The sequence below is a fragment of the Stegodyphus dumicola genome, chromosome 3, assembly GCF_044657685.1.
Source record: "Stegodyphus dumicola isolate Sdum_Otavi_A_Nest chromosome 3, ASM4465768v1".
In the NCBI taxonomy this organism is placed as follows: domain Eukaryota; kingdom Metazoa; phylum Arthropoda; class Arachnida; order Araneae; family Eresidae; genus Stegodyphus; species Stegodyphus dumicola.
The window spans coordinates 9,977,837-10,004,239 of record NC_140770.1 but is presented as its reverse complement, the minus strand read 5'-3'; the positions used below and the strand labels follow the sequence as shown (position 1 = coordinate 10,004,239).

Here is a 26,403-nt window from a genome sequence, read left to right as displayed (position 1 = left end):
GGCCCGAAGCAGTACCCATACCAGACATAACAGCACGCACAGTAGCACAGGCTTTCTATGACCACTGGATTACTCGATTTGGTTGTCCGGCTGTTATTACTACCGACCAAGGGCGACAGTTTGAAAGCGGCTTATTTCGAGCCCTTTCCCAATTATTGGGAATCAAGAGGATCAGGACGTCTCCGTACCACCCACAGGCGAATGGACTAATCGAGGAATTCCACCGTCCTTTGAAAGCTGCCTTAAAAGCGCACGATACCAGTGACTGGGTGGCTGCCCTTCCAACGCTGCTGATGGGTTTCCGCGCCGCTCTCAAAGAGGACATAGGAGCAACCACTTCTGAACTGGTGTATGGAAAGACTATCCATCTCCCAGGAGAATTTTTCAATCCGACACCTCCGGATGCGTCCCCCAAACAGTTTGTGGAGGATTTAAAATCTCACTTTGCCAGTGTCCGCCCGACCACGACTTCTAGCCACGGCCAGCGAACATGTTTCATTCGTCCACGCCTTCACAAGTCCACATATGTGTTTGTTCGACATGATGGAGTTAGAAAACCACTTCAAACTCCTTATGATGGACCATTTAAGGTGCTAGAAAGACGAGATAAAACGTTTGATCTCGAAATAAAAGGGACTAAGCAAACGATCTCCATAGATAGACTGAAACCCGCTTTTGTAACCATGGACTCTTCTCAAGTTGCTTCCAAGAGTGTGAAAAAAACTTCGGACAATTGTATCACTTGTTCTGGACGATTAATACGACCCCCGCATCGGTATGTCACATTTCGTTGACACTGCGGAGGGAGTATGCAGCGGCAGCGCCAAACAGGCGATACGGACTTAAAAACTGTACAGAAAAGCGCCAATTGGCGAAACAGTAAACCCGTTTGGCAAACCTACAGGCTGACGGAGAGAGAAGAATTTCCCCGGCAGTCAAGTGGAACTACTTCAACAAATGTGTGCGTCTCTGTTTTCGCCGAGATATGTAGACTGGTGTACTCGCATCTGTACTGTGCTCTGAATTTCTTAAGCCGTTATAATGTACCCGGCAACTGATACTTTTCCTTATTAAATTTGATTATTAATTGTAACATGTCTATCTTAACTAAGATTTCGGCTTTCCTAGTTAATGTTAGGGATATTTTCGTATGCACGTGTTACTCACACGTACATCAGTCTCAAGGAAAAATTGCAAAGCTTAGGTGCTGTTATATACACGCTTATGCACATAAATACATATGCATACATAAAAAATATTCTTACAAAAGAAAAAGGATTTCATAACTCCTATTATTTGCTTTAGGGATAGCTGTCAGTAAAAACAACAAGTATCTAAAACTGTCTAGCATGTCTTAATAACTTAACTGTAACTTGTACTCAGTTTCCTTATAACACACACTTCAAGGCTGTAATGATTCCTGCTGCTAGCAAGATGCTCACATAATGAGGAAAATAACTATACTTATCTTGGAAACTATCTATATAATTGCTCCTATGAATTCAAATATTGATTATCAATTTGTTAATGATATTGTTAGTAGCTGTTACGATGTTCAGCTTCTAAAATATTTATAAAAAATATTGTTATTAGTTTTGTATATATGTACATAAAATTTTAGTGAAATTATATTGTAGTATCACTTGTATAATACAACATGAAGAATCTCAAGAGTGTAAAACTCTGCAGGAAAAATAAGGTTACGGAAGGCAAGTCCATTTAATATTGAGGTAAATGGCAAAAAGGCAAGATAGCACCAAGATGGCGATGGTTTTGGTAACTACGTTTTGTTGCCAAATTTGGCAGGAAATCATCAAAAGTTACAAAACTTGGCAACCATTTGGCGACATTTTGGTTCAATCCCTGTTTAACTGTATTGGTCTGATACCTATATAATTGTAGTTGGTCTGATACCTCTGTAATTGTATTCAGACCTACATAACTGCACCTACATATGCCATTCAGCAATTTCAAAAATCAAAGGTACTGGAAATTACTCAAGACCAGAGAGAGAACCACTTTAGTTCAGTTCAGATTTAACTCAAAGCATTGAGGATATTGAGAGATCATCGTGCAAGCTTATGCATTTGTGGCTTTCTATATGGCATATTGTCTTCATCTGAAAAGACTGGCTCATGCTTGGAAGTATCGCCTGCGATCACATGGCATATATTATAGACCCTTGCATATTCAGATTAGAATTTCTATTGAAATATTGTTTTTTTAAAGAATTTAAAAATAATGAATTTCTTCATCCAAGAACATAACCCTCGGAATCAGAGAAAAAGAGAGTCAAATATGTCCAGCACCAGCAGGCTCAGAATTTTTACAACATAGATCCATACTTGAAACCAAAAATTTCCAGTATAGAATAACAGAATATCCTAAGAGCTGTAATAGTCCGAAATGAGTACTAGTAGCCTCAACACTCATCCTACAATGGCACATAATGAGGATCATCATTCCTGTGAGAGTGATTAAGGTGAAAGTCATTAGAAAAAGGTGAAATGACTGAAGCATGCACTCCAGTGATCTGCATTAAACGATCCAACAGTCTGGCAATCCCTATGTCTTTGGAGAGCCTAATATCAGAGTCAGTGCAGATATGCACAACTAAGTGCTGCAGAACATGTCATTTAAGTTTCAAGATGTCTTCTACCACACATCTTCTGATGTAGGTCGAACCAGTTTGGCAGAACATAGAATTGATAAGAGGGATCATCCAACAATCAAGCAACATTTAAGATATCTACTGATTGATCAATAGCAAGAGGTAGAAAACTTCTAAAGGATATGCAAGAAAACAACATTCTCAAGTCTCTAGGAACTCCTTGGACCTTTCCCATCACCCTGGTCAGAAAGTAAGATGGTTCAACTAGATTTTCCGTTAACTATTGTTAGTTGAACGACATCATAAAGAAAGACAGCTACCCTCTTCCTACAACTGAAAACATTCTTCTTGAAAGCAAGTGGTTCTCGATGCTTTATTTTAAAAATGGATATTGGCAGTTTGAGATACATCCTGACGACCAAGAAAAACAGCATTTACTACCAAACAAGGACTTTGGCAGTTCAAGTGATGCCATTCACATTATGCAGTGTGCTGACAACATTTGAAAGCCTCATAGAGACATACTGAGAGGTGTTCCCTTCAAAATCCACCTGATATATCTGGAAAACATCATCATTGGGAAAAGTTTTGAAGAGTATTCAGAAAATATAAGGAAGGTGCTTTAGAAATTGAAGGAAGCCACTCTAAAATTAAGTCCTGTCAAATGTAAGCTGGAAGGAAGACATGAAATGACATCTTGGACATGTCACCTCTGGTTCTGCCAAATATACATTGTTCAGACATGAAGCGAGTTACCTTGAACATATCATCTCTGCTGAAGGTGTGTTCATGGATCCAAGAAAACCCCATGACTGGGTGAAGGAAAATCTTAAGAATCATAAAGATCATACACAGTCGAAAGGAAGGATCTATGAGTCATTAGTCTTTCACTTGCTGTTCTATAGCAATTTAAAAAGTTTTCTTTTCTACTTAAGATTTTTTCAATAAAATTAACAGCACTCCTTTGGCACTTTTCACTTAAAGGCTCGAAATCTGTCTGTAATTCCACAGCAAGAGAAGGAATTGATTTCATGCTACCAGTTATCATTTGCAACATGCCGTTTTGGCAAATATCCAGCTTGTTTCTAACACAATCTGAGGCAGTAATAAAAATTTTCCTTACGTTATTCAACAACAGGATGCATTTAACTTTTATAGGCGGTACACAAGAAACCCAGGAAATACCAGCCAGATATCTCATTAGTTTAGATCTCAAATGTCCTCGATCAATGGCTGCATTTATTTGTTTTTCCCAGGATAACTTTGGGTCTAAATGAATTCTTAAGTAAACAGTATCATTATGTTCTATTTAGATCTTCACTATCATAATGAAGGTTAATGTCATGGTGTTTAGTAGTAAGGTAGAACAAGTGAAAGGTAGTTTCTTTAGTATTTACTTGAGTCCAGGTGTTAAGAACATTTAAGGCCTGTTGTAAGACATTCTCAAGGAAAAAAACAATCGGATCCAGTAGCACTTACCGCCATATCATCAGAATGAAAATCAGATCAAAATGATCAAGCTATTATTGGTTCTGTGTGCATTCAATCCATCATGAGCCCGTAGACACATAGCAATATTGTTACGTTATTTTTTCTTCCGACACCAGTTGTTATGTTATTTTCTTCCTTCACGTTCGTACGGGGCTCGTAGATTTGGAGTGAATAATGACGACTCTTGATGAAGTATCAAAACACACTTTATTTAGACAATTTTAATCAGGACAGATACAAAACATTTTTACAGTTGTCGAAGATCGAAAATAAACACACTGGAACAATCAGCGACACAGCTTTCAGGTTATCAGGCTATAACGGTGGAGACAGCTTCACTGAAAAAGCACCAGAGTACAGCTCCCAACTCTGCTCGGTTGTTCTCGGAACTCCACGTACTCTCAAGACTCTCCACGCTACAACTCACGATGCACTCGACGACTCACAGAGCACAGCTCCTGACTCTTCAGTTCAGTCGTTCCCGGAGCCCAACAATGCACTAGCCGCGATACACTAAGAGACTCTTCGATGCACTCGACGACCAACTCGGCACTAGACTTTGAGACGCTCGCTCTATGACTGACTATCAGCTCGCTAGATGAGGCACACTCTCGATACTAACTCTCAGCGTACCAGCAGGATTTATATAGCTTTTGGCTGGTTTCGAGAACATTCCGAGCTCCTTGTCATATAACCAACTTTGTCGCCAAATAGACGATTTCTCGTCAAATGTGGCAACCCTGCCTCGTCTGCCATTTTATGGCAACCCTAAAACTTCTTTGCGGGGAAGCTATCTCACTGCGCCTGGACATTTCGCAACTGTATGTTTGAGTTCAATGCTGCAGTTGCACACGTATTTGAATCACAATGAACCAAATTACCTCAACAGAGTTTCGCAAGGCTATTTAAAAAATTGCAACATTTTTTTTTTTCAGTGAAACATATCTTACCTTGCTCTCTATACCACCATCTTTTCTCTTCATCATCATCCTCCGACCAAACAGGTGTTAACTTTGGATGGACTGTGGTCTGTGTGGCAAGCCTTATATCAAAACCAGCAGCTACACTAGCAGCTATGGCAGCAATATTGTATAAGACCAGATTAATAATATGGCTTGTTCTTTTAAGGCTATCGCCACTTCCACTGGCACCATTATAAAGAGTATGATGTCTTGGCAAAGGCAAGCTTTCTAACTGCCATTCTTCTGTACCTTAAAAAAAGAGTGAGAATGAAAATTTAATGAATATACAAAGAAATTCGTAACCATAATTATATTTCAGATATTCATCATACAATAACATACATGGTCGTATGATCCTAAAATGATAGAAAAAGTAAAAATTCAGTAAATCAAAAACTATGGACAATATAATGATGTGGCTTTCATAGAAACAGACAGGAAAGACTCTTTTATTACTATTAAGAATGATAGATTTTTATTGCCAGAAGAAGTACACTTTTAACTAACAGGTTTTGCTTTAGTTGCATCAGAAGTTCATAGAATGGCAAAGAACATAACAAATGTTCAATATAACATTAAATTCTGCATGGCATTGAAGACAGTTTACTGTTATTATGTTAAATGACAAAAAAATAACTATTTTCAATACGACCAATAATACTGGCTAACCTCTCTATACTTCAAGTAAAAATATACCTATTCAGGCAATAAATTCTTTCATTATTAAAAACAATCCTGTGCATTTCTCTGAACAGCTAACTGTGCTAATGTCTATATAAATAGTTCTCAACCTATTTTATCCTATTCATCCCCACTGCTAGGCAATAATCATCCCTCCTTCCAAAAACTCAAAAAATACATACACATTTATTTAAATTTAGATTATTTCTTAATGTGTTTTATAAATTAAACAAGTACTGAAAATGTTGATAAATACCAAAACTTGAATAAAATTGATTTTTATGTCCGTAAACTAAATACTTAAGAAAGTAAATGAAAGGCTGACTGCATTCCCTCCCTCTGAAACAACGAAATACCCTTCTCGTTGAGAACCCCTGATGTCGTACTTTAGAACCTACATGTCCATAAAAACTTTCATGTGGCATTCTTTTTTTAAGTAACCTTGGTTATAGACATGAACTTCCAGTTAAAATAATATTTTAAATTGTACAAAACAGTCATGTTTTGGCATTTTTTTATATTGCTAAAATTCAATTTTGCAAAAGTTATGAAGATAAATTTTTAATAAATAATTTTAAATAATTAATAAAATTTTTTAAAATTATTTTAAAATAACCATTACATTTTACATCACAAACATGCAAATCAAATATGCTTGCCAACACCTATTCTTAAACATGCACATACACATAAAAATAGACATACACATGCTTACACATATAAATACTAATAATTAACATGCTAACAAACTCCTCAATAGATAACATGAAAAGTCAACATACATGAAACTCTACCCAAAATACAGAAAAAAAAAAGAAAAAAAAAAAAAATTTCTCACAAGAAACCTCACCTAAATGTAGCAACAGGAATTTAAAATATTACTCTCATGTTTCTCCAGCTCATATTAGTAAACAAGTGAATGCACTCCTAAACTAAGATTATGTTCTTTATGAGATAGGAAGAACAGTCTAAATCAACAGCAGTAAAGAAAATGTTTTAATGAAAGGTATCTTGAAAAATGATGTGGTTTTAATATAGAAGAAATGGAATGAAGAAAATTAAGAAATACTTTTCATCTAATATGTTTATGCAAACAAATAGAGGACAGATTTTAATGAGCATCTTTGCTGATGCCTGTAGTTCAAATCTTCAAAATTTTCTCTGAAAAATTCAAATGGGAAATTTTATTATTGATATTTTTAAGTGAAGGGATTGCATACAATCAAAATCTGAATACATCTCAATAAAAACTTTTAAATATTTTGACTATATAATATTATAATATGTATGTTATGTTAAATTATACAGTTTAAAGTTGTTTCTACCTTTACTTTTTGTAGTCACAAACAATATTTTAACTTTGGAATTTCTGAAGGCCTGCAAGAAACACATTAAAAGCAAGAAAGCGGTAACAATCGATTATAAAAACAAAAAAGTTTCAGTTCAGACACATTTCAGTTCGAGCAGGTTGTGACACTAAGTACTAACCACATTCAGGCAAGGCTCCAAAATTAGACAGTACACTAGAATAAGCACCTCTCTGTGATTTTTCCAAGTTTGGAGCACTTTTAGACCAGCGCTTATTTCCATCTATCAATAAGCGACGAGAATGGCAGCGTTCTTTCTGATGAACAGTACTAGGTCCCCAAGTTTTACCCTTCACTCCATCAACTGGTACTAAAAAATAATATAATATTCATAAAAATTTTAATGAAAAGCATAAAAATCATATTTCAATGAACATGTAAGAAATGTTAAAAAAATCATTAATTCACCCGATTACTTTGTTACCATGCAACACCAGTGACTTATATAACATTTACAATAATATGTAAAATAAGCTATACCACCAGTATTAACCCTTTGAGGTTCGGTGCATAAAAAAATTTTTTTTGAAAAAAATAACTTTACACATAGATAATTAGCCACTAATACAATGTTATTTATATATATTTGTAATAATAAAATTCCATAGTCAAACTAATAACTGTATGTTCTTTTAATTTTTAATGGCGACATTCTCTTATTTAAAAGTACGTGAAATTAAATCCACAGCCCCGTAGTCAAGTTGTTTTTCTACACGTACAGTTTTAGAATGTTCTGGAGATATTTAAAGCGAACTGGAATGGCTGACGAGGCTGACGTCATTTCTTGGAAGCTCCGCCTTTCCAGAGGCTATAAAAAGACTCGCAAAAGAAATATCGGGGCTTTTTTCTTAAATGTCACGATGCAGTAAACTTCATACAAAAAGTTATTAGTAATTTTGTTTATTTACTCCGAATATCTGATTTTTGTAACTGCTATTTCTCCTGAATAATAATAAATGGATCCTGTTTTTTAAAACTTATCGTCTGATTATTTAAGCTACGACTACATCTTCACAAATCTATTTATTCCGGGCAAAAGCTGATACATCACATATATATACATAAAAAGGTCAATCTTTATGGTAATTCATGACGTGGTGGGATACCACTTGTCCCATCGTGCATTTACAGCAAAAAAATGGCATCTTTCCCTCAACATAAATTCTCCTAACATGCTTATCTAAACTGCTAGTTTTAGCAACCAAATGAAAATGAAAGATATAAAAAACTTTTTTGAATAATTATATTGAAAATATTGATCATATTCGCAAAATAAAAAATAGTTTTTCAAAAAAATTACATAATTTAAAAAAAATTGCTCTCTGTACGACTTTTTAGATATTTTTTAAATGATTTCATAATAGATTTGAAACAAAGAAGATTTTTGCTTCAGTACTTTATTTGCTACAGGCTTGAAAAGGAAGATATTTAGAAGGCCATCATGTTTATTTACATTTCACCTCTCTTTCTTCTGGATATTTTTCTATGGTGAATCACACTTATATATCTATTCAGTATTCAATGACATTTCATGTTACATTGTTATATTTTCATTTTTTTGGAAAAAAATACTAAATATTTTTTAAGTTTTAACATTATTGCAATTTATTAAAAATATAAATTTGCATTATTGACATATAAAACGAACATGATACTTGAATTTAAAAATATTTGAATGGTGCTGCCATCTAGTAGCAGCAATTCCTACATGCACGGTGGGATGTATTTGGTCCCACCTTTTAATTTCAACCATTCTTAATTAATATCTATGAATTCAAATATTTATTTATTTATTTGAAAAGGGAACTTTCACATAAAAATATTCATTCTAGCACCAAATGTTGCTGTTCAGACAATTTAAATTGCATTAGAAGTAAATTTAAAAAAAAAAAAAAATTGCTTCAAAATTAGACTTGAAAAGAATTATTTTACATTATTTCCATGAATGAATACTAGTGCTGCCATCTGTTATACATTTAGAGAACTAAAACGCATATTTGTATGTATTTTAAATGGAATTTTGCAGCTTTCATCTGGGAGATAAAAACTGATAAAAAAGGTAGACGCCTGGTGTACCACCACCTGTCAAAAGGTTAAACAGCTTTACAAAAGGTATTTGTGAAAGCCAATATGGTACAAAATCTGAAATTCATACATGCAATAAATCTATAAAATGATCTAATACCTGAACCTCCACACAACCACCCAAAAAATAAATAAATAAATCTTCATCCCCTACTCTAGAAATGGAGAATATGACAGTCAATGCAAGCAGGTGTGCCATAAATGCAATTTTTTACCAGACGAATAGAGATTCCTGCATATCTCTTTCACACACCTACTGACAGAAGTCGAAATGTAGACAATAACAATGCATTGATTTCTGTTGTACTGATGTTGGCCAGGATCACACTTACTTGTGGGAGGGAGGGGAAGTTGATACTACACATTCTGCAGTTCGTGGATTTTTGCTTGGTGCTGATCTAAATTCCAAAACTTTTTTTGCTTCTAAATTCAGACCCCTCATGTGGACCTGTGAGGAAGGTTAACATTTTTCTATCTGACATAAATAATATAAGAAACTCCACTGCCATCATGCCTACATGTCATCTTACTAGATTTAAACCAATGATCCCAAATCTGGAATTGTCAAAGTCCCAACAATTTGGGGTGTAAGTGGTGTTATCACCAGCATGCACGGAAAATGATGTCCAATCATTTGATCATAACTGATCATTAAAAAACTTATTATTTAAGATTATTTTTAAGCACAAGGTATGATTGAAACATGAAAGTGAGGGATAGAGAACAACAATTATCAAATGGTGGTGCATAAATTTATCATGCATTTCCAAACACATGCTATAAACATGAAAAAAAGGCAACTTCATCAATAAAGTTTAGCACATAAAGATGGTGCTTGTGTAATCAATAGGCACTTGTAATCATATCACTGGCTACTCAGCTTTTCTCTAAGCATTGCAATAAACCTTGATGCTGTTTTGGATTTTCCAGAAAAAATGCAGTTTTCTGTCTGTTTGTTTTTGCTAATTTTCTTTCTTTTCAATTCTCTTTTTATATTTTGGTCCAAAAATACAAATATGAGTTTCCAGTGAATAAGCACAAATTAAGGTTTGTTTCACATATTTTTACAAAAAAGGCTGTTTGTTGAAAAATATTTTTGTAAAAGAGGTCATCTAAAGAGTCTTTTTAGCACCCAAGGCCTCTTTATAATGGGTAGATTTCCAGTTTTTATAAGCTTTTTATTATTTTCTTGGAATTGACAGATGGCCGCAAGTTTGACATGCCTGTCATACTGATACTGTCTGCTGATTAGCCCATACAGATATTAGTCATGCATCAGCAGGTTTTGGTTAATAAACGACCACAAAGAAGGCTTTTCTGAGGGTACACAACATGTTCAATTATAATAGTATCATGTCTATTATAGTAGTTACTACAATTAAAATTAACAAAATAATTAATTTTTAGCATACTTAACAGAATTTTACTTTTGCACGACTAAAATGAGGAAAATTATTTTGTAATAGCAAATTTGGCAAACTAATACTGAGCAAAGAATATTCAAAGTTTTTAAGTATTATTATTATTTATTTAACCAATTATTAGTACTTACATGCATAAGCTCTAAGCCGAGGTAGATTGGGAGATGCTGGGGGGCTCTCTGGACTAGCGGGCATACGTAATCCTACGATTTCTGGTCGCATGGTAGGGGACGGCTGAACCGTGATATTATGCCGAAAGTCTAAGAAACAAAATAGGCTATTTTAATAAATCATTTTATGTTTTAAATGTAAATGCTGTGTATTGACCAAGAAACCAATAATAATTGATGAGGATTTTATTTTAGCAGATGTGCTTTTAACACTGAACACTACTTAGTTGCAGGCAATTACAGTCACATGCAACTAAATAGAAGACAAGTATCACAAACAGACAGAGAAATTGATGGATTTCCCAGAATTTTCGAATACTTAACTACACTATTCTCTATAATAAAAGGAATTAAAAATAAAGAAACAAAGCAAGTGGTGCCATCTAGGGATTGAAAATGGAAGCAGAATAATCTGTGCTAAAGTTCCCTGCACTGGAAGAAAGTAAGAAAAACTGGAAGGGGATAAATTTACTAATAACAATTTAACTTATTTGAAAATAAGTGTTATATTATTTCTACAGTAAGATACAAGGTAATTAATTTTCCCTAAACAATACAGTGAAAATTATTGTAATATTCCTATTCATCTACAGTGTGTTACATTGTGTTAATGATGATATAAATTCAAATTTCTAATAATTAAATAACTTTCCTTTCCTGTTCCTCTTCCTTCTAATGCTGATTTTCTATTTTTGCTGTTGTTTTGAATTAAAATTTAATTTCGAAATTCACACAAATCATAGATTCTCTTAGCAAACATATAAACGTACATATACATATTATACACATACATGCATAATACCAAAGAAGGTTATTGCAGATGCACAAATGAAGTTAAACATTAAACTGATAAGCAATACGATAGTGTTAATAATGAAAATTTTAAAACTCTTTGGATTATGGCAGGGTTTGGATTTCTATGACCTACAAGTTAATTGAAAATGCCCTTAAAAGTAGCCAGAAAGTGCATTTAAAATGAGAAAAATGCCCTTAAAAATATAAAATAATAATGTAAAAAATGACACAATTGACAGACACATAAAAATGAATTCAAATTCAAACAATTACACACACTGTCACTTGAATTTTATTTTTCCTTCCAAATTTCCAACCTTACACATTATAATTGCATTGAATTATGAAGTGCTTCAGTACTTTTCCACCTGCCATGCATTTAGCAGGTATTTTAATGTCTTAACTGCCATGGAAAACATACAAGATTCATTTCCCAGTGCCACAGTTTTTCACACAGGCGAGTATTAGAGTTATGTGATGTATTAGGGGGAAAATAAGTGCAAGTTTTACTTTCTAAAAACTGTTTACTTTCACAAAATAAAGAATAAAAGAAAAAAAATGAATGCACAAAATTTAATGTTTTAAGTAAAAGTATAATAAAAAAATGTAAGTATAATAAAAATGATGTTTTTATAATAAAAAAGTTCCCTAAAATGGAGTTTTGATCAATTCATTTTTAGACTTTTAAAGTGTAATATCAGGTTTCTGTGTTATACCTTGTGAAATCAGTATGCCTAAAAAAAAAACATATATTTCTTCTGAACTGGTTGAATGCCACGATTCTGTTCTTGATTTTTTTGTTTGCAAGGTGTTGGTTCATATACTCGTCTACAAAATGGTTAGTTTCAGTAACAATATGAAGCATGAGCAGTTCATAAAAAAATAATTCATAAAAGATAAATGGGTTTGAAACATCCGTTATATCTTTCTTTATTCCTGGAACCTACTACAAAAAGTAAACAAAAATGGAAGACACAGAAATTTAAAAAATACGTTTTACTCAAACTAACACCCGCCAATACGATGCAGTCATTACTTTCACCGCTTTAGACACATCCTTCTCTCCAATTTCATTCCCACACTTCTTTGAAATAGTATCTTCCTTCGCATACTTTGTCAAGGTCATTGTGCAGTTGCATTCTAGAGCTTTGCGAATAATTTTACGGGTAGCAGCGCAAAGCAAATGAGAGTATTTTGGAAAAACGTGTATATACGCCCAGGGCAGTTAATGCATCGGCTGTGCAAGGCGTATATATACGTCCGCGGTAGTTAAGGGGTTAATTGTAAATAATTTTTAGTTATATAAATAGTTTATAGATAACAATTTATTAGTATGAACAGCATTTATTATTATAAAATATTTATTTCATTCTAAATTGGTAAAAAAAACAAACTGAAAGGAACGAGGACACTATAAACGGGAGATACAAATTTTAGCATATCCACTAGCATGGCAGAAATTACTTCGGTCTTCATATGTAGGTGGTGGTACACAAATTCTACAAAGTAGGAGTCCAAATATTGATGAATAAGGTCTCTTTGGAATTTGTTCCACCATTCAGTGCTGTCTCCAGTTAGTTTTAAATAGTTTGAAAACATTCGATAGAGTGAGTACGACAACTAGTGAATAGGACAATGAGATTAAACAAATGTTTCACAGTAGAATGATTATATCATTCAGTTTTCAACCTGGATGATTTGTAACCTATCTAGCAGTCAGAAAATATTGTTGATCCATCTGCTAAATTATTCTTTACTGTGTCCATTAAAGTCTTAGCACAGCAATCTAGAATAGGGACTATGAAGCATTTTTCTGCTTCTTAATACACACCTCCAGAAATCCACTGTAGAGGTTATGCATGAACTATGTAATATTTCTGTTTTCTAAGCAAACTTTTGTCAATTTTAATGATTTAGACAGTATCTTAATTTTAGAACGTTGACATCAAAAAATTGCAAGAAACCTTTTGGAGATAGCTGTTCCATCCACCACCACGTTGTGATTTAATTTAAGCTGATGTTCATAAAAATCAACATAGATTGGTGCAAAACATATACTGCTGAGAAATAGAATGCATGGTTTTTCAAACCACATTTCTTTTCAGATGACTTTTCCCTCTCTGCTTAACCAAAAATGGCAGAACTATTTAGCTTTTACCAAATATTTGACTTTCAACAGATGCTTATTTAAACAGATTCTTTTTTTATGGATAAGATAGAATGATCTTGATAGAATATAATTGCTGCTTGTTTGTTGACTGAAATATTTGACTTTCAACAGATGCTTATTTAGACATTCTTTTTTTATGGATAAGACTTATCTTGATAGAATGTAATTGCTGCTTGTTTGTTGACTGATAAATCCCAATTTTTCAAATCTACTGCAGTAAATTACAAAAATCGAAAACACAAACAAACGTATTCGAAAGAAATAAATTGTGTGGGAGACGCACATAGACAAATAGTTTGATTCCCAGATGTAAATGAATAGTTAAATAAATTTAAATTAATTAAAATTTTAAATGTTAAGCATAACGTTCTTTCCCAATATGCACCTGAATCGTTTACAACTTTAAAACCCACCAAAATGAGTGGCAGTATATTTGTTTTAATATTACGAGAAGCTTCTCTTGATATTTAATGCAGTTATTTGACCATAACTGAAAAAAACTGCTCACTTATCATTAACTCTTCTTCATTTTCAAAAGAGTCTACTTCTCCTGTCAAGATGAGAGATATTTACCTCATAGTTTGAAGGCCACAGTTTTTAGTAAAAACAGTGTTGAATTTAGCAAATACAGTGTTTGAAATTTTGACCTTTTTAAAGCACTGCCTAATTTACCAATTTAATTTATCACATTGACAAATTTACTTTTCTAAGGATTTAACAGCTGAAATTAGAATCCTGAATCTGGATTTAATGTTAGCAAGATCTTCTTAAATTTTGTCTGTGGGAAGAACATTTTCTGCGGTTTGAACTGAAACAGCATCAACTAAAGCTATTCACAATTGATTTCACAATTTGAAATTTTCATTATAGTACATGCATGCATTGAGCCTCAAAATTCTCTGAAATGCCTTAACATTCCAAAAACTAGAAAGTTCCCAAAACATTTTAAAAATTGATTTTCTGAATTTAAAAAATGCTTTAAAAGAGAAAATATAGGAAAAATAATGCATACGTCATCAAAATCCAGGTCTTAAAACAGCAGTGATATATATGAATAAAATATAACAATAACATGAAATACGAACAAAACAACTTCTTTCACCTACAGTCTTTAGCCTAATGTCATCTGCAATGGATTAAATCTCATATGGTAGAAAAATAAATGGCATTTCTGAAATTTCACATGAACTAATGCATTTATGACTACAGTTCCGCAGGATCAGAGCAAATCATCTTTTCTTTTGAATTAATCCATTTAAAATTACAAAACAAGTTACCACATACATTAGCAATAAAATTTCTGTTTTGTTACCCTATTCTATACACTCACTATATATATATATATATACTTAAGAACTCCATCTGTTGCTTTTAAACAACTCAATTTCTTAATCAGTAAGAAACAGATTAAATGTGAAAGCTAAATATCTTATATTTGCAAAATCATAACAGACTTAAAGAAAAAGTAAAACAATGCATTTACAGTGAATCAATGCAAAATCATGTTTCGAGACCAACAACCTTTTTGGGCTAGTAACAAGCAATCTTAAATTAATATTACCCTTTTAACATCTATAAATAATACTTAAATATAATATTTTATATGCTTAGAATTCTGCCCTAAAAAACACAACTTTTAAACAAAACATTAAAAGAGCAAAATACATTTTTCATACCACATGGCATACTGATTTGCCCTCCAGATTTCAGTAGCTTTAAACGACTCTTCTTAAACTTTCCTTTCCTCTTTTTTGGTGTTGGCCTACCTTGCTGTTGTTGGAGAATCATAATATTTAATTCTCGTTCAAGCAAATCGATTTCACGTTCAGCAAGTTCTTGTTCCCTTTTCCTCAAAAATTCTTCTTGAATTTTCTGTTGCAGCAAAGCTTTTGTCAGTTCCTCTTCCCGACATCTCAGTTCCTAAAATTTCAAAATTTTCATCTCTGCAGCAAAATCAAAGTTTCATTGATATTCAAGTTTTTATTTCCCAGATCAAGTATGATAAACTAACATTTCAAATATAAGTAATTAAATAATTTCATATGTTTATTATTAAATAACAGAATTCAATAATTAAGAACATAAGAAAACTTACATCATTTTATTTATTATTGTTAACAAAATGAAAGAAATGTGCGTAAAAAATATGCATCTAAACTAATCAACACGTTATGAAAAGAAAAAAAGTAGGCTTAAAAAATATTAAAATAAAACAGTACTTCCACCAAAAAGACATAAAAAAAATTTCAACGAGGCAATACAAAATGCCACCAAAAAGCATTTATGTGAAAACCCAGAATATGTCCAAAAAGTATTTATGCAGTGACTAAGGTATGCATATAACATTCCACTTCTCCAGACACTTTTAGCAGTGTCACTGCACATTATGATCCCTCCTGCAGAAATTTTAGTTTCCACATACTGCAGTTTTCAGTATCTCCAGCAAAACTGAAATTAGCTTTCTGCATGCATGCAGAGCAATGTGGCTAATTTGAAAACGAACTGTGCCTCTTCTTCCTTCCTCCTTTCAGAATTTTGTCATCAGGTTTGTGAAATGTTAGTGCTTTTTTTAATGAAAACAGATCACTCTGTACATAAGGAGTACAATAGCGCAAAATCTATGCAGGCCTTGTATGCAAGTATGAGAATGTAAAAAAATACATGGACTGGATGCATCAGCGGAATAAACATAATGACACCTAAACAAGCAGTTTTTCACTAGCCAAGTGGAACATGTGTTTAGATGTACCAGCAATATAGATAGAGCTTTGAAATGAAATTCAACTCATCCTGAAAACTATGAAGCTTGAAAAATTTTAAATGTTTTTACTGCTGTCCCCATGTATGAGCTATCAATAAAATATTTTAATGCTTTATAAGGTACCGTATTTTTCGCTGTATAAGACGCACTTTTTCTCCCCAAAATCAGGGGGGGAAGTGCCTGCGTCTTATACGGCAAATACAAAAGCCCACCATGGCCCTCTGCTGCCCCTCCACTTCTGCATACATACCTTACCGCAGGAATACTCGGCCACTCCGTTCCCTTCCACTTCTTGGCGCCGTCTGAGACCAGGAAGCCCCGCTCTGCCTCGCACTATATTTGGACGGTCTCTGCCTCGCGCTGCGATTGGCTGAGCGAAGAGGCGCGTGCCTTCACTCGCTCCTGCGCTGGCTTTGTGCACTTTTTAGAGTCTCGTAAGCCAGCGCGGGAGCGGGTGAAGGCACACGTCTCTTCGCTCAGCCAATCGCAGTGTGGGAGCAAGCGGAGGCGCGGATAGCTGTGAGCTGTGATATATGTAGTATGGTATATCTGAATGAAATATATCATATTTCATACCACCCCATCAAGATGTCGAAGCAGAAGAGACTGGCATATAAAGTTGCTTTCAAGCTGGAAGTAATAAAATTTGCTAAGGAGCATGGAAACAGAGCAGCGGAGAGACACTTTGGGCCACCTCCAACTGAGCAAATGATAAGAGAGTGGAGGAAACAGGAGGATCAGCTCCAAAAGTTGGATAAAACCAAGCACACCTTGCATGGACCAACTGCAAAGTGGCCAGAGTTAGAGGTAGAAGTAAAGGAGTGGATCACACGTCACCGGCAAAATGGACTTTCTGTCTCAACAAAAATGATAATCTATGAGGCCAAACGCATTGCTGTGGAGAAAGGCATTCAGGATTTCACCGGATCACCATCGTGGTGCTATAGATTTATGAAGAGATCTGGCCTTTCTATGCGCAACAAAACCAGAATTGCACAAAAAATGCCAAAGGAATACGAATCAAAGATTCTGTCTTTTCATAAGTTTGTTATTGATGCGAGGAAGAAGAATAACTTTGAAATGAGCCAGATTGGGAACATGGATGAAGTCCCGCTAACGTTTGATGTGCCATCTAACAGAACCGTAGATAACAAAGGAGCCAAAAGCATAACCTTAAATACCTCAGGGCATGAGAAAACCCACTACTCGGTTGTGCTGTCCTGCTGTGCAGATGGTACCAAACTGCCGCCAATGTTGATCTTTAAAAGGAAAACATTCCAAAAAAAAAAAAAAAACAATTCCACGGGGAGTCATCGTGCACGTTCATGATAAAGGGTGGATGGACGAAAATGGCATGAGGCTGTGGATTGACAAAGTGTGGTCCAAACGTCCTGGCGGGCTTCTGAAGAAATCTTCCTTGTTGGTGCTTGACCAGTTCAGAGCGCACATTACAGAAACTACTATAAAGAACTTTAAGGAAGTTAAGACCCAAATAGCTGTGATTCCTGGTGGTTTTACCAGCCAGCTGCAACCTCTGGACGTTTCTATTAACAAACCGTTCAAAGTTCTGATGCGAGAGGAGTGGAACACCTGGATGGCAGCTGGGAACCATGATCTGACTCCTACTGGATGGATGAAGAGGCCCACTATCACACAAGTGTGTGAATGGGTTAAAAGGTCATGGGACTCCGTAAAGAAAGACATTGTTGTAAAATCATTCAAGAAGTGTGGCATTAGTAATGCCTTGGATGGAACAGAAGACGACGTCTTATTTGACACCAGTGAGGAAGAAAGTGATGACAATGACTGCGTGGATCTGTCCTTCCTCATTTCTGATAGCAGCGAAGAAGAGGAATTCTTGGGGTTAGAATAAAAACATGACAGCCTTATTTTTGTTACTTTCACTGTTTGCTGACTGTTTATGAGAGTAAAGATAGCTCTTAGTATGTTACATGGTTGACATAAAATTTTTCTTAAACTGCTGTTAACTTTATACAGTTGATATAAAATATTTTACTACAGAATTTGGTTCATAATCTTTTTTTTCTAGATTTGCCTCCTTTAAAATTGGGTGCGTCTTATACGGCGAAAAATACGGTATTTCTCCAGTCTTTCTAGCATGCCTTCGTGGTGCAGTGGTTCTGCACACTGGAACGGTATTCCAGGTCTGTGGTTGGATTTCTGGAGAAGGCGTTCTTAATTTTTCATCTCTCCAGCTTTTCCAATAACCTAATGTCTCTACAGCTTAACAATGACAATCTATGTACAAAAACTTGAAACTTTTATTTATGAAAATTTGATATTATTCTTGTGCAAACAACATATTTTAATTGGTTTCATACCCCCACTATGAATCCAAATGTCTTGCTCATGCTTAATGCTCATGATAACCGAATAATGACAATTAAATTGTCATTTATGCCTCAAAATCCTTCGATCCCATTTTCAAATTCTTCACGCTTTAAGTAAAATGTTTTAGTACACTTGTAATATTTTCTGATATTTGATCGTATCAGAAGCTTTTGAATTAGAAAGTACGGCAAAATTTACGGCATGGTAAGATATTGCCAAATGTAAGCTAATTTACATCCTATATTAATACGCACAGTAGCGACACCTGATGAAGAATGAACAAGTACCCCATCAACATGCCTTAATGATTGATCAAGATTATTCATCACATAAAGTGTCATACCTAGCTGTACAAAGTCAAATAAGTTCATGATTTTTTGCTAAGGTGCTTCAAGAAAAATCAAAATTTATTACAGTACATAATTCATAGTAAAACATTCAGAATTTCAGAATAAAACTGGAGAATTCAGAATAACAATAGACCAAGAACATAATTAATACTATATTAATTATTTTTAAGACAGTTACACTTCTAAAGAGTTGCTAGTAGAATACATTTATGAAGAAAACATTTTATGAAGTTACATTTTTGAAGAAAAGAGTGAAGAGCAGCTGACTAACAGGTGAAAAGCAGAGGATATGGGTGGGGAAAACTGTATGCATACTTGCCAACCTATAACACTCAAAAATCAGGAGATTTTTTTAAGAAATCAAGAGATTTTTCGCAGTGTTAAAAAGACTTTTTAAATGATAAAAATATAGTTTTTAATAATGAATTAACTTTAAATAGTTACTAATTCTTACATGCAAGTAGCACAAAAATACCTTATATATAAAAAACATTAAAAAAAAAAAAAAGAAAAAGAAAAAGAAAAAGAAAAGAAAAGAAAGGGGGGGGAAGACGCTTTAATCAGTTTTCGTACAAATGTTATGAACAGTGGCAAATTTTGCTTTCGTTAAAAAAGAAACTTCATAATTTTGTTCATAGCAATTTCCCCATAGGCCTGCTTTCGCTAATAAAAGTTTTTCTAATGTGTCGTCACTAATAGTAAATCTAAATTTAGTCATCGTTTTCACAACAACACCGAAAATCCTCTCACACTCTGCATTACTATGGGGAACTGTCAAAATGGCCAACATAATTCTAGAATGTTCACTATATTTTAAAATTCCATCAGCAGCTTTAAGTTTTCCCATTAAACACCACTGGGTGTCAATCCTAGCTGAATTTATAACTCCATCAAGTTTTCTAATTGAAAACTGCAAAATTGTGACTGCGATATATCAATGGCAACATCAATACCATCATCTTTCATGACTAAATGAAGTAACACAGGAAATCTGTTCAAAAAGTACCTTATATCAGAAAAAGATGCATTTGCTAAAACAGAAACATCAGCAACTTTAACATGCAAAATCAATTCATCGTTGACTGGAAATTTATGTAGTATGTAATCACATACTCGACAGAAGTAACTTCTAACGTGAAGATAAAACTTATTTTTGTCTTCTTCTGAAAGTTCTTCCACTACTTTTGTAGTTGCAGCTCCTATTACCAAATCTTCATCTTTCTTCTGATTTTCTGTTTCGCCATAAATCACATCATATATAGAATTACATGACAAAACACAGACTGATTTTACAAACTTTGATAAAATGTCTTTAAACAGATCATAAATCATTGATTGCAGAACATGAATTAATGGAATTCTGCTTTGTAGAACTGTGTTAAGAACATCAAATGATGGCAAAATGAATTGTAAAAAAAAAAAAGCAAAAAGTTTTCTTAAGGTCCGAAGAAAAAAACATAAATATTCATTCTTCACAAGATAAACTTACAGTAATCAAAAAATGTTTTGTGTGTTGAGAAATTTTTTTTATTTTGAGAGAGATTTGTATCAGCTTTACGCTTACATTTTGCAGTATTATTTTGAGAACTGCCAGTTGAATTGCTGAATGGTGCAGAAATTACTTAATTTTTCTCAAACCTATTTTTAACAATGAAAGTAGTAACTACATCTCCATTTACTTAAGGTATTTCATAACTTTCAATAGAGACTTTTATCTTAACTCTCGAAGCATTTACCTCTTTAAAAAATGCAAGAAGTGAGTTCCATTGATCGAGGATTCTAGATAAGCATTTCTTTAAAGACAGACAGCGTGTACACACATTTCAAAATTTTTCTTATTTCAGTATTATGCAGCTGTTGGAACTGTTTTAATTTTTTCTTTCTTTTAGAACTCCTTTCAAGAAGATAATAATAAATATCACCACATTAATAATCATCCACATTTATTGGTAAAGAAGCTGCCCCTTTTTCAGCTGCTAAATTTCAGAAGTGACAGGTGCACCTCATAATCTGGAAATCTGAATTTTCCTTTCTTAAGATGCCTGCAACACCAGTCTTCAAGCCTACCATTACTGGTGCATTATCGGCACCAAGTGTTAAGCAATTATCCAGAGGGACTGCATTTTCTTTTAAAGTTTTAATAATTAGCTGTTCTATATTAAAGCCTGTCGAATGTCCTTTTAAAGTGGGGACAGAAAGTAAACTGCACTCAATTTCTGAAGACTCTGGATTAAAAAAAGATGCAACAATTGGATACAGTTTTGAATCAGTATTATTGCTTCCATCTGCAGAGAGGTAGAACTGAGCTGTTTTAATTCGATCAATAACTGAAGATTTATTTTTCAAACCCATTTATTTAACAATTGCACCTGTTTTGGTCCTTGCACTTGAGTATTTCTTAGCGATTTCACTATCGGGAAACATTTTTCTAAATAAAGCTGCAGCGTGATCCGATGCATTCAGTGGCAGGTTATGCTCCAGTAAAAAGGCAGAGAACAGACATTCCACATTAATAATTTTTGGTCCTTTGTTTCCAAAAAAAAATTTAATTTTTCATTTTTTTCAAAACAACTCATGTTGTCCTTGTGATGTGTATGCACATGCTTGAGAACATCTGCCCTTCCACCAAGCGAAATCGAAACGACAGATGGTACACCTCGCAAATTTATTACATTTCCTTGAAGAAATAATGGAAGGAAAGTGAACTGTGTATGATTTTTGAAACATACATGTATTTCACCTTTCTCGCAGACATAATAAAAGATGATAATTTCTAAAACTATTTCCCAAAGGCATGCGTACTCACACAACTCAGGATAAGATGAACGAAATAACTAAAGAACATCCAAATAACAGCCTTGAGCTTGCTTTATGCTCATTGGCTAATGCATGCCAGATGAAACGCAGTGGAGCTGGATGCCCATTGGAGAATTGGAGAACGACATTTCGGATACGTATGCTCTCACTCAAAAAGCAGAAATTCTCATCTGATTTGCAAGGTTTTGTTTTAGATATAATCTAGAGAAAATTCAATTGCTTTTCAGATGTAAAAAATCACTTTTTTTTTTTTTTTTTTTTTTTTTTTTTTTTTGGTTCACATATCGAAGTATTCAGTGAAGTTCCATAAAAATCATGAGAAATTTTAAGAATAAGAAAAAGTCGGGAGAAATATATTGTAAATCGGGTTGGCGGGAGAGTGGTCGAAAATCGGGAGTCTCCCACCTAAATCGGGAGAGTTGCCAACTCTGTGTATGAGATGTTTGGTGGGTAAAATACTTCCTTCAAGTAAAAGATTTCGCCAATTCTTTGCTTACGTTTTATGCCGGGCAATTTTTGCTTACTGTGCACTGTTTAAAACACTAACTTTTTGCTATTTGAAAGGACTGATAAGCATCTTTTTTATAATTCCCCAAATTAAAGGTGAGAAAGAACCCTAGAACTATGCACTGCAGATGAAGGTTATGCACTAATTTTCTTACCTCCTGGCAATCTATATAATGTTTTGAATATAAAAATTTGATAGTTAGTTTTCAATAAATAAACACAAATTAGGGTCTTCACAATATGTTTTGACTATTTTTACACTAATGTCTGTGTGCGATTTTTTAAAAATTTTATTTTATTTTTATTTTTGTCCATGATAATTCTTATAAAAACTACTAAAAATTATTGTTTTTTGTATTTAATCTTCCTACATTCATATGAACAGCTGATTAGATATTGGGTAAAACTGGACAACAGGATGTAGTACTTTTCTTGAAGACTATAACAGTTTTGCAGCAATCAACATAATATATTGTTGCACATATCAACTCTTAACATACTGATACAGGAACACTGTTCACTGATGCTTAACTATTGTGAGGATATACATGCAGATCTAAACGAATTTATATTTCTTGATATTATAGAGAGAACACAGAAGATTCGATCATGGTATTTGTTTCAAAGTATTTATGTTAAATACATTACAAACACTTCATTTTCTTTCATTAAAAACCAATCATATTACATTTTTAACTGTTAAATAAAATACAATTGTTAATAAAACTAAAATAAAGGGGCAATCATTTGATGATATTGGTATAAATTTAGGAAAAAAAATTCTAAATACATGGTCACAACCATGGTCTAAACACAAAATCTACACATGGTCAGTTATAACCAAGTAGATATCATCCAAAATTTTCATATTACAGACCTTTCCATTGATTGGAACAACAAATTAGATATTGTTTCGAAATGATTCACTGGAAGTGATAATTAAACGTCATTGCTATTTAAAATGTGGAACTGGCGAGAGGATATCAGAATTTTATTAACTCTTTATATATCAGATCTGATATCAGATTATTTATCTGAATATCAGATTTTTTAACTCTTTAGTTTTGATTTGCTTTGGTTTTTCAGGGACTATTTTCCTAAGCCTTCAAAGAGGACTTTCTAAAGCTTTGGAGTTTTATGAATGTCCTGAAATGCTAATGTTCCTACTAGAAATTTCCTTAACTACTAGAAGTTCATGTATTTTCAGAAAACATTACATGAACCATAAATCATTCAGTGACTGTCTGTACATTATAGTTACATTACAAACAACCTCATACCTTTTCCCTGCAACGTAGTTCAAGGAACATCTCTGCAATCTCATGCTTCCAATCCTCTTGCAAAGTATGGAAAGATTCTTGAGGTGTATTCATGAATGGTGACCGAGATATTTCTTCCAGCTCATGTAATATTTGCATAAAAGTTGGCCTCTGATGTGGATCAGGATGCCAGCATGCTGAAATTCAATACATTGAATGCTTATACATATGCTAAAACAGCTTTCTCGATACAGTTCAATAAAAACCAAATATTTTATTAAAAAAATAGACAAATGTATTAATTTTTTATTTAAGTATAAAAATTTAGGAGAGATTTACACTTAAAATATTGTTATGTTATTTTCTTTCTTCCTTTACGTTCGTTTGGATTTGGAGTGAATAACGACGACAGCACTTGATGGAATATCGAAACACACTTTATTGGCCGGTATTAATCAGGACAGCTCCAAAGTCACATTTTACAGTCATCGAAGATCTACTATAAACTCGCTGGAACAATCAGTGACACAGCCTTCAGGTTATCAGGCTATAAGAGTGGAGACAGCTTCACTGCAAAGCACCGACCATGCTTGGTCATTCTCGGAACTCCACGTACTCTCGAGATTCTCCATGCTATAACTCACGATGCACTCGACGACACACAGAACACAGCTCCCAATTCTTTGGTTCAGTCGTTCCCAGAGCTCAATCTCGATGGTGCACTAACCGCGATATACTAAGAGACACTTTTGATGCACTCAACGACCCACTCGGCACTCGCTGCCCGACTGTCAACTCGATCGACTCCGCATGAACTGCCTAACTCGAGACACACTAACTAACTCGACTCACTCTCCGCATACCAGCAGGGTATATATAGATTTTGGCTTGTATTTGAGAACATTCTGAGCTAAACCGGTAAGAATTTGTTCCAGAAGGTTCTCCATCTGTCCATGGCATATCGCCAATTTTGTCGCCAAAAGGACGATTTCTCGCCAAATGTGGCAACCCTGCCTTCCTTTTGCCATTTTAAGGCAACCCTAAACCTGCTTAGTGGGGAAGCTCTCTTACTGCACCTGTACATTTCGTAACAATATCAAACTCATTTATACTTTCAACACAGCTATACCTTAAATTTGTTAAAAATATTGGTACTTATGTATTATCGCAACCAGGTCGGCGCTATTTGTAAGTTTGAGTAAAAAAGTATGAATAGAAAGAAAATGTACATTTATTAATTACAGATAATTTTTAATACAGTTTTTTATATTATTTTGTTTTAAAATATAAAATAGCAATTAAACCCTTCCGTTTTCGAATTTGAATAAGTTGCAGAATTATTTTTTTGGCAGAAATCTTTTGGCTATTGCTTTTAGCACTGATTGAAAACCGTATTTGCCATAACCATGTACACGTTGACTTATTTTTACTTAAAAAAACATCCCAGAAATGCACAAAAATGGCATTGCGTACACTCTTGACTTTATCCATGTACACTGCTATTTTCTCATAAATTACAAAAATTTGCATGAAAATGCAGGAAAATTTTGTGAATCTCCACATGCTCTTTTTACAAAACTACATATAACACATAGGGTTGCCGTAAGTAGGGTCGCCATATTTCGCAATTTATGCAAATTTTGGCCTAGTTGCGTTAATACGCAAGTACCAAAATATTAGTAATAAATAACTACTAAAACTATTCAAGTGTCCAAATACTAAAACTATTCAAGTGTCCAAAAGGAAGTAATTAATTAGTTTAGACTCTTTTTACAAAGTTATCAGGGATTTCTTTCTATTTAAAACCTCCTCCACTACTTGTATAATGACGTAAATATGAACTTGTGGCTTTTAGAAAATCTAGATGCGACTCTTGAACATTCCTGAATTCAAATATACGGCTCTTACCGACATGAAGTTTGGCCAACCCTGATATATAGAATTAGAAGACAAAACAAAGATTGTTTTTACAAACTTTGATAAAATTTCTTCTCTACTGTTCTGCTTATCGGGACCGGATTAAAAAATGCATGAATGTATGCACATATGTATGTATGTACACATATATGTATATGTATACACACACCTACATCCATACTTACTTATATACATGCATACATACATTTCCGAATCCAGTCCTGATAACAGAAGAGTATCAATGTCTTTAAACAGATCATAAATCATTGATTGCAAAACATGAATTAATGGAATTATACTTACAACGAATGATGGCAAAATGAATTGTACAAAAATGCTTTGTTAAGCTCCAAATGCAAAAACATAAATATTTGTTCTTCACAAGATACACTTACAGTAACTGGAAATTGTTTCCCTTGTTGAGCAATTTTTTATTTTGAGAGAAATTTGTATTAGCTTTACGCCTATATTTTGTAGTATTATTTTGAAAACTAAAAATTAAATGGCTCACTGGTGCAGAAAAAACTTTATTTTCTCAAACCTATTTTTAACAGTGGAAGTAGTAACACCTCCATTTACCTTAGGTATTTCATAACTTTTAACAGATCCTTTTATCTTAACTCTTAGAAACATTTACTTTTTCTAAAAAATGCGAGTGAGTTTCATTGGTTGAGGATTCTAGACAAA

At 33.7% G+C, this 26,403-nt stretch overlaps 1 protein-coding gene across 3 annotated transcripts in view; it reads right to left on the bottom strand.

Annotated features, from left to right (window-relative positions):
- Positions 1–26,403, bottom strand: part of LOC118187243 (mitogen-activated protein kinase kinase kinase 11-like) — a 63,392-nt gene that overhangs the window by 15,648 nt on the left and 21,341 nt on the right. Inside the window, exons 4-8 of one of the 3 annotated variants that reach the window (XM_035357427.2) lie at positions 23,821–23,996; positions 15,430–15,673; positions 10,750–10,878; positions 7,234–7,422; positions 5,053–5,313 (exon numbers count right to left, since the gene is read on the bottom strand). In XM_035357427.2, the coding sequence (XP_035213318.1) occupies positions 5,053–5,313; positions 7,234–7,422; positions 10,750–10,878; positions 15,430–15,673; positions 23,821–23,996 (999 nt within the window). The remainder of the gene's footprint in view (positions 1–5,052; positions 5,314–7,233; positions 7,423–10,749; positions 10,879–15,429; positions 15,674–23,820; positions 23,997–26,403) is intronic. The other 2 variants (XM_035357428.2, XM_035357429.2) reach the window with 2 other exon arrangements.